The sequence below is a fragment of the Octodon degus genome, unplaced genomic scaffold (assembly GCF_000260255.1).
Source record: "Octodon degus isolate 3935 unplaced genomic scaffold, OctDeg1.0 scaffold00085, whole genome shotgun sequence".
Classification (NCBI taxonomy): Eukaryota; Metazoa; Chordata; class Mammalia; order Rodentia; family Octodontidae; genus Octodon; species Octodon degus.
Window position 1 is genome coordinate 2,293,969 of NW_004524661.1, and position 10,070 is coordinate 2,304,038.

General features: G+C 38.7%; 2 protein-coding genes across 6 annotated transcripts in view; one reads left to right on the top strand and one right to left on the bottom strand.

Moving 5' to 3' along the window:
- The window catches only part of Fto (FTO, alpha-ketoglutarate dependent dioxygenase), a 442,060-nt gene extending 434,937 nt beyond the window's left edge, over positions 1-7,123 (bottom strand). For 2 of the 3 annotated variants that reach the window (XR_002822291.1, XM_023721790.1), the window contains exon 1: positions 6,979-7,047. Coding sequence is in view for 1 of the 3 variants with exons in the window: in XM_023721791.1 (XP_023577559.1) it covers positions 6,979-7,023 (45 nt within the window). In the remaining 2 variants the exon portion in view is untranslated. Of the gene's footprint in view, positions 1-6,978 lie in introns of all 3 variants that reach the window. The other variant, XM_023721791.1, reaches the window with a different exon arrangement.
- Positions 7,124-7,346: 223 nt separating this feature from the next.
- The window catches only part of Rpgrip1l (RPGRIP1 like), a 112,876-nt gene continuing 110,152 nt past the window's right edge, over positions 7,347-10,070 (top strand). For 2 of the 3 annotated variants that reach the window (XM_004637019.2, XM_023721762.1), the window contains exons 1-2: positions 7,347-7,405; positions 9,335-9,422. In XM_004637019.2, coding sequence (XP_004637076.1) covers positions 9,338-9,422 — 85 coding nt within the window. In that variant the 5' untranslated portion in view covers positions 7,347-7,405; positions 9,335-9,337. Of the gene's footprint in view, positions 7,406-9,128; positions 9,212-9,334; positions 9,423-10,070 lie in introns of those variants that run through there. The other variant, XM_023721761.1, reaches the window with a different exon arrangement.

The following is a 10,070-nucleotide window of genomic DNA, read 5'->3' on the forward strand; positions in this document are numbered from 1 at the left end:
CAAAAAAAGGGTATACAGATGAATGTTCATTTTGTATCTGTGTATTCAGGGTGGTTGGGATGGATATATAGTTACATTCTCTTGGTGAATAGAGTGATTTGTTGTAGTGATGTTTGTGGAAAGGATATCACGTCCGCATCTTGTATAGCAATTAACCACTAGAAGGAATGTATGCAATGTGTTAATTGTTGAAACTGTCCTACCAATATGGAAAAAAAAAAAAAAAAAAGAGGGCTGGGGAAAAAAAAATACCAATAGCACTCTCATAAAGCTAGAGAAAAAATACTAAAATTCATGTGGCATTAGAAGAGATCTAGAATAGCAAAACAAATCCTGGACAAAGAGCAAAACGGGTTATATTACAAAGCCACAGTGATTTAAAAAAAAAAAAAAAGAATAGCATGGTGCTGGCACAAAAACAGATGTATGTATCACTGGAACACAAGACGATGACGGGACCAGGGATATAGCTCAATGGCACAGCACCTGCTTGGCAAGTGCAAGGTCATGAGTTCAAATCCCAATACAAAAAAATAGATGAAGAAACAACGCCAAATACATTCAGCTATTTGACTTTTGACAAAGGGATCAAATAAATATCCAACATGGCGAAGACTGAATTTATACAATCTATACCCCTATCTCTCATCACATACTAAACCAAAACCAAAATGGATCAAGGATTTAAATACTAAAACAGAATTAACCTGCAGGAAAATAAAACAGGTAAAGCTCTTGAAGACATAGGCATAAACAAGGAATACTCAGAACAGAAGCCCAATTGCCAAGTTATATCAAATAAAAACCTCTGCATAGCAAAGGAAATGACCAACAGAGTGAAGAGACAATCTACAGAATGGGAAAAACTTTTTCCAGCTATTCCTTAGACAGAAAACTAATATCTAAAATACATAAAGAACTCAAAAAATAAAATTAGACCTCCCCATAAAATAAAAGATCCAACCCAAAAAACGGGTAACTAAAGGAATAGACACTTTTCAGAAGTACAAATGGTCAATAATACATGAAAATGTGTTCAATTTCACTGGCTATGAGAGTATTAATACTGAGATTCCATCTTATTCCACAAAAAGAAAGGCCATCATCAAGAAATCAACCAATAACCTTTTGACATTATTGGTGGGAATGTAAACTAGTACAACCACTATGAAAATCAGCATAAAAATTCCTCAAAAAGGGCCAGCCTGATAGCTCAGCAGACTAAAGTGCCTGCTTAGGCAGAGCGCAGTGGCTTGGGTTTGATCCTACCTGCGAGGCACACTGAGACAGCAATTGAGACTAGGTGTGGTGGCACGTGCCTGTAATCCCAGCACTTGGGAGGCTGAAAACACGCAAATCACTACAAATCTAATCTACAGAGCAAGAGACCCTGTAGACCCTGTAAGACCCTGTCCTAAATGCAGGAAAAAAAAAACGAAAAAAGAAAGAAAAAAAAAATCCCTCAAAAAACTAAAAATAAGGGCCGGACAATAGCTCAGTGGATTAAAGTGCCTGCAAGCAGGTGTAGGGCCTGGGGGTTGAGACTGGGCGTGGTGGAGCATGTCTGCAATCCCAGCTCTTGGGAGGCTATAAACAGGCGGATCACTACAAGCCCGATCTAGTAGTAAGACCCTGAACACCCTGTAGGCCCTTCCCTAAAATACAAAAAAAAAAAAAAGAACATAGAAATTCCAGTTAGCCTACCTATTCCCCTCCTAAGCATCTTCCCAAAAGATCTAAAGACAAACTGTTGTAGTGATACATGCATACCCCTGTTTATGCCCAATTCCTAATAGTCAAATCATGGAAGTGGCCTATATATTCATCAGCAGATGAATGGATAAAGAAAACATGGTACTTATATATAAGAGGATATTATTCTGCCATAAAAAATAAACTTGAGGCATCTATAAGAAAATGGATGCACCTGGAGACAATAATGTTAAGTGAAATAAATCAGACACACAAGATTAAACATCTTCATGATTCCCCTTACATGAGAAAACTCAACTATAATTAGTGATCAAAATAAAAGATAATTACAAGTAGGGAGTACCTTTTTTGCAAAGGGGAAGGGGATTAAGATTATGGAATGAGGGAATAGGGAGAAGAGAAAGGGAATGAAACAAAGAATTAAAATGTGTTATGTACATATCTCAACTCCCCACAAAGAACATAATTATGTATTGCAACATGTACTAATGAAAAAAACTAAAAATTACTTTATTCTAGATATTTTCCTTCACTAATAAAACTATACATTACTAAGCAATCAATTAATTAACATTAATTAATGTTCCTATTAAGTGTATGAGCATTTCAATAATGAACTACTTCTCATTATTTAAAAGATAATGTATGGCAAACCAGCTTAAGAATCACTGGAGTTAATTTGTAATGTGACATTCATACTTTATTTCATGACCAATGACTTTTGAGATTTCTAAAAATTGTCAATTCCAGATATCTCACAAAGACAGACCTTAAATATTAGGAAAGATTCTATAACCTCCTCACACCAGCACCACCACTAGGTTAAACAAACCATCCTAAGGAAGGAATTCTGTAACTTTTAGTCTAGATCAGCAATAGTGAAAATTTGAGAGACATACTCAAAACGCAACCCAAAACCCACTTATTTATCATAAAATGCCAACAGTGCAATTAAACCTCAATACTGAGGTTTTAGTTTAGGGAAAAAAAAACAATTCATACGCTTGGCTCATGTGCCCAATGCAGCACGTGTGCCATAGGTTTGCCACCACTAATCTAGGCCATAAACTAGTAGGTATCCTTGCTACCATGTACTTTCTTATGGTAAAAGTTCCCACTCTACTCTTAGTACGTTTTTAATTATCTGTCCTCCATGGAAAGACAGCAAGTTCCATGGGATTATAACCACTCTCCTTATCTATATGAAGAATTGAACTAGGTTCCTCATCTGAACCACAGACACAGAGAATGACTTCAGAAACCCTTTATATTCTTTCCATTTTAGATGCATAGTAGAGAAGTTAACCAAAGTCCAGATGACAATACCTGCCTATTCTGACACTCAATACAAGGTTACAAAAGGAATGATCTAAATTAAAGCTAAATATCTACTAGAACTAGACAGGTGATGGTGAAGGTGGTGATGACCATGATAATAAGTTAATAATGATAAAAGAATATTTTGACTACATGCCTGTCTCTCCTTTCATCCACCTGCAACTATATTACTTCAATTTTGTAGAGGAAACCTAAGGCTGAGAGAAGTGTAAGGAAGCTAGTGATAAAGCAGAATTCAACTCTAGGCATCTAAAGCCTCACACTGTAAACGACAATACAGTAGTCTTCTCTCACCCACAGCAGATACATTCTAAGAAAGACACCTTCCTCAGAGTATGCATAAAAGTTCTCACATTCCACTCACATTAAAATGTCCAGAAAAGGTAAACCTAAAGAACAAAGGCATACTGGTTGCCTACTGAGGCAGAGGAAAATAACTGCAAGTGAAGACAATACACAATAAAAAGGAAAACAGAAAGACTAAAGCATGAATAATCTTAGCAGCTCTTTTTGTAATAACCCAAAAGCAGAAATAATCCAAACATTCAGCAACAACAAACAGGTGAGTGACTGCTATGGTTTGTGTCTAGATGTCCGTCCAAAGCCTCTTGGGGTCACAGGACTTTGAATCTAGAGTGTGTAGTGCCAGAATTAAGGGTGTGTGACTCCTGATCAGCGCACTAATTGGCTTGGCACCACCCTAATCCCAAGAGTCTGGATAAGATTTAAGGGTCAGAAATATGCTGTTACGTCTTCTTGTTGCTTAGCTACCTTGGTCACCATGAACTGTGGTTCCTGTCTGTGGTGCCCCTCTGCCATGCCACCCTGCCTTGGAGCCAGCTGATTATGACTGAAACATCTACAAACTGTAAGCCAAATAAATCTTCCTCCTTTAACTTTCAGCATCCGCTATTGAGTCCCAGCAACAAAAGAAAAGAAACTTACGACAATGGCTAATATGTGATATACCCACACAGCAGACTGTTACATAAAACACATATATACATACATATATAGTGACACATACTATAACTTGAATAAATCACAAAACTCCTTATGCTGAATGAAAAAAGACCCAAGAGAAGATACTAAATAACAGTATTTCAATTATATGGAATTTATATACTTCTAGAAAATACAAACACATCTACAATGATAGAAAACATCAGTGCTAGCCTTGGGACCAAGGAGGAGGGTGAAACTGGCTACAAATGAGTAAGAGGAAAGTTTTCAAAAAGGAAGAAATGTTCTCTATGCCAACTGTGGTGGTATATATATAAATATGTCAAAATTCATCAAACTTTGCACTACAAATGGTTGTAAATTATTATATGTAAATTATACCTCAACAAAGTTGATTAGAAAACAGTAATTCACGTGTAAGTGCACATTTATTTAAGATATAAAACTACCAGGCCTTTGTTCTAACCAGTAATTCCTAAGTGAATTAATTTTAAAGATCAAAGAAGTTTTTTAGAGCAAACAAAGCTAGATGCAGCGATGCTGCCTAAGTGCAACCCCAGGATTTAGGATGCTGCAGCAGAGCATCATGACTTCAGGGCCTACCTGAGCTACAGAGCAAGTTCCAGGCCAATCTGGACTACATACTATCTCAAATAAATAATAAATGTTAAAAGTAATAAAAAGAAAACGGGGGGGGGCGGGGAGATGGCTCAGTGGAATAAGCGCTTCCCTGGCAAGCGCAAGGGCCTGAGTTCAATCCCCGGTTCTGCAAAAAACAAAAAAGAAAGAAAAGAAAACAAGAGCCAGAGACATAGCTTAGTGGACTAAGCAACTATACAGGCAAGTGCAGAAACCGAGGTTCGATCCCCAGCACCACATGCTGCTCTGGCCCGGCTCCCCAGCAAGCTGAGCCAGCCACAGAGACCAGGCATGGTGACGCACATATATAATCCCAGTTCTGAGGAAGCTGAACACAGGAGGATCACTAGGAGTCCGAGCTGCGCAACGAGACCCTGTACCAAATACATAAAAAAGAAAAGAAAATGAGCTCTACCAATTTAACATGTTTCACAAGCAGAAAATGGAAAAAGCATTTGAAGTTGAGGTCAGAGGACCTGTTTTGTGCCCTAGTTTCACCTAGCAACCAAGTTGCCTCAAGCAAGTTAGGATTCCACAAGCCTCACTTGTGCATCCCTAAAATGTAGATGACATTAATAACTTTACCACAAGCAAGAGTTATGGTTTCAATGAAGTAAGAGTTCCTTTGGAGCAGTGTTTCTATCTTAGCTAGAGCCAGGGAGATAGATGGCTTAGTAGAATAAGTCTATCTTAGCTAAAATTACATTCTCAGTGAGCAAATATAATAATAGAGACTTAATAAATCTAACAAATAAATAAATCCTTTGAACAATAAACCTGAAAGCAAGAAAGACAAAATGCTCAGTCCTGCTGGGCTGCATTTAATTGTTTCTTTGCACTGTGAAGGCTAAGGCAGTAGGGTTATCCCCCTTTGTACCCATCTATAGTACAGGACCCACATTATGTGCAGATTCAAGCATGGGAATCTTCAAGTCCCTTATGAAATGTCATTATAATTCAGGTTATTAAAGACTAGATTGGATATCATAAATCCCTATATGTATTGGTCAAAGATAGACTCATTTGTAAAATTAAATTCTATGACAGCAAGAAGTATACCTATTTTATTTACCACTAATGCTCATAGGAAATATTTGCCTAACATAGAGAAGGCATCAAAGAACATGTGCAAAGGCCCTGTGATCAGAGGAACTGTAAGCAAAAGAGAGTCTTGAGAAGGTTAAAGTGGCTGATAGGCAGCAGGTGTCATGTCCAACGAGACTGCTAATGCAGCCAGGGCCCAGAAGATGCAGAGCTTCAGGCTACATAAAGCTGTGTCTTTATCCTATAAACAATGAAAGATCACAATAGATTTTTAAACAGGTGGTACACACAATAGGAGGAAAGAAAAGAACAAAATTCGGTTTGAATGTCGAAAAAAAATTACTTTATGGTGAAGAGACTGGTTGCACAGGAAAGAGGAGATAGAGAATTTAAGAGAATTAGTGTAGGCCAATAGACGGTTGCAGCCACAATCCACTGCAGATATAATGCTAGTTTAGCTAAAGGTACTGGAAATAAAAAGGGGAACATGCTCTCAATACATTCTGACAAATCAAAAGGATACAACTTTGGAAATGGGGGAAAGGAAAACAATTCTTCTTAGCCTCTATTATTCATCTGTGCAACAATACTGCTTATACTCCCTCTTTATAATACATCTTGCAATCTGCTGCGATGGCAACATAAAATAATACAAATATTACGCACATAATACAATACCTCGACACAATAAATGTTGGAAGTAAATAAATAAATTGCTTTTGCTCTCAGAGTCAACTCATGCATTGACAGCTAGCAGAGCTGAACAGTAAAAGCAGTGAATAGGAATACAGTAAAGATTCCTATTCATAGTGCTTAAGACTAAAGCTATTAAAACCTGGTCACTGAGACAACTATTTCAACTAAAAATAACTGACTCCATAGACACGTCATCTAAGCTGATCTCAAACCCTAGAGACTATTATTAAACGAAAAGCACAGCTGGCATGATCACAGCCATCTAAGGGCCCGGTAAACTGAGGCACAAAGGTAAATACAAATTTTACTAAGAATAGGTGGAGAATCAGGACAAGAAGAGGAGTGTCATGATTTTCATTTTTGAGCTGGTCCAACAGGACTCGGCCTGCATCCTGAACAACACGAATTTGCAACAAAAACACACGCTCGCGCGCACACACAGGTCTCCAGGTCCCTCGCAGATAGGGCCGTACCATCCCCTGACCTAACACCGCACATCTGCTCACCAGCAAGGCGAGTCCTTCCAGTTTCCTGGCCCCACGTCCAGGAGCTCGGAGAACACGGACTTCAAAACTCTCAACGTACCTTTGCGTCGCGCTCTCGTTCCTCTTCGGTCCGAGCGTGCTTCATGCTGCCGCTAAAGCCGCCTTCCCCACCGCAAGCCGCGTAAATCCTTCGCCTTGGACCCCCCGCCTCCTGTATGTAGTTCTCTCACAGCTCTGCTCCACCTGCCGCCATTCTCTGTTAGAGGCTCGAGAACTGCCGTTCCCAGGATGCATCGCAAGACACCCGACAGAGCCTCCGGTTTGAGAGCCTGAGAATTTCCCAAGTCACAGCTGGGCGAGTGTAGTACCAGGCGCTGCGAGCCGATAGCCTAGAGTCCAATGAGGACTACATTTCCCAAAAGGCAATGGGGTCGGCCATGTTTCTCCCGTGCTCCTCTCCGCCCGCCGAAAACACGCTGTCGGCCCCATAGCAACGGTAGCTAGCTAGCAGCCAGGAAAGAGTGGCGGTGAGTACTCTGGGGGAAGATGGGGGTAAATGGAGGTTGGCTGGTCCTCCTGCTGCAACACCAGCCAACGCCATGGGGTCCGCTCTGCAATTGCAGAAAGCCTTGCGTTCTTGCGTGAAAAGCAGCCCAACCGTAGACATCTCCCCGTTCTCAGGCCTGCATCACAGCCGCCCTTTTCCCCACGTCCGGGACCAATTTGAAATCTTAAATCCCAAACGGATGAGAGTTGTCATCCCTAACCAGATCCTTCCATTAGGTCACAAGCACAGCTCAGTCATCTCCCAGGATTCAGACCCTACGTCTCAGAGTTACCTATTGTTACCTAAGTACATATTTACTATCCATAACCTGTTAATGCCTCAAGACAAAGACTTTGTTTACAGTTTAGTTTCCTTTTTTTCTATATTTATCCATTCCGTAAATATTAACATTGCTGCTCACCATGTAGCAGACAGTGTTTCCAACTAACTGAACAATACCAATACCCAGCTCAAGATGTTTATACTGTATTAGTGGAGACACTGAGCTAGTTAACAAATGAGGCAATTTTAGACAGAGGTCATTGCTATAAAACAAAGAAACTATGAAGAAATTAGGAAGAGAGCTGCTGTAACATAGTATGGTCTGGGAAAACCTGAATGGAACTCTAAAGCCCAAGGATCTGCCATTAAAAAGGCCTTGAGTAACATGGATGGCCTTGGGGAAAGACGGATGTACCATGTAGGTGGAGAATAAAGGGTAAGGAGTGAAAGCCTGAGATGGTGTTAGAGAGGCTCTGAAGTATTGTGCAGGGTGTCTCAATAATGTTTTGGGCCAGATAGCTATTACCATTTCAGGCCACATAGTTCATTTTCATGGATCCTAGGTACTTGAGGAGGTTTGTCCTCATTCCTGGCATCTACTCCCTAGATGTGAGTAACTCTTCCCTTTTCCAGTTGTTACAACCAAAAGTATCCCCAGATAACTAACTCTTAGGTAAGTAGTTGCCTGTGTTAGCTTCCTCATTTGTAAAGCAGGAATCATACAAGTAATGATCTCACAAGGATATTGTAAAGTTATTTAATTAACTCATATTAATGAATTAAGTACAGCACTTAACAATGCCTGTCCTAAGCATTGAAAACATTTGGGAAGTCTACAACCTTACCACCCAACCATGTCATCAGAAAACATTCACTAAATGTTAACATGGTTATCACCATTAAGGATGATGATAATATCATTATTATAAAATAAATCTAAACATTCATGGAAAAGCAATCATTTCCACAGGTCAAGTTTAAACTTGATCATTTGATTCCTAAATTTCACCTTGTGTGTAACAGTATTTCCAAAAAGAGTAGTCCATCTCCCAGACCCTCTCCCTGTAAACACATGTACATACACATTTTTGTAATGATGTCTGTGTTTTCAGGTCCTGATTCCTTTCGTATAGTCAAACACTTAGTGAAAATCTGCTCTCTCAATGCACCTAGCCCTGCCAGCCTCCAGAAATACATATAAACTTCCTGCTTTTTTGGTTTTTCACATTCTAGAACCAACATTCTAGAAGTTAAGAACCTCTGCCTTAGTGTGTCTTCATTAGCAGTTTGCATTTCACTTTTTAGGTAGATAAAAATTAAAATATAAATTTGAAATTGTTTTTGTTCAGATACAGGAAAAAGAAGAAAAAAGGAAAAACTTATAATCTTACCTCATTTCCTAAGCAAACTATAGGAAATACGCTGTTGAAAGAAACAAAGTATCCATGATTGAATGTAATATTACTTTTAGAATAGAAGCTTTCATCTTCTTCAAGCAGCACATGTGAGCAATAAGATGTCCATTATAGTTTTAGTCCCTTATTCATTTTATTTGGTTCATTCCACTGCATAGTTCATGTAATAACTTGGAAAAAGTTTATTGGAATTTTCTTTCCTCCACCGATAGGCCATGTCTGGTCCAGCTGATGAGACTGCAGGAGATCTGCCTGTGAAAGATATAGGTCTAAACCTCTTTGGAGTAAGAGGCTTACAAGGTATGGCCAGCTGTTATTTATTATAGTTATGAACTTTGATCTGTGATTTCTTTACTTTTAATTTAAAGTATTTCTGATACTCATACAAACCAAATTATTTAAGTAACTATATAGCTCTTGATTGGACTAAACAAGATGGAAAGTTAGAACACATATGGTATTTTACTGCACGCATCAATTATCAACAGATCATAGCAAATGCAAGATCTCCCTCTGTTCTGATAAAGAGTTGTTATAAATCATCTTTTTAAAATTCCTCACATCAGTAGAAACTACATAAAATGTATCAAGCCTCCTAACTGAATTGCCTGGCTTAAATCACATTCACCATTAAAACAGTTCTTTGTGTTTAAATTTTATATGGGGAAATGCCATATTTTTAAAACTTCACCGTTTAAGTAGAGTATCTCACAATGGCTTATTTATTCCAGTGACACTGACTTTTTATCAAATTAATATATATTAAAGATTTTCTTTATTTTATCAGTTAGTGTCTTCTTTAGAGCTAAAGAGCTCTTTCAATTACAAAAGAAAAGCATTGCTTTAAAGAACAATTTAGAATAGAAAGCTCTATTTAAACAATACATCAGGGCTGGTGAGATGGCTCAGTGGTCTAAAGCACCTAATTAGGTAAGCTAGGGAGGCACA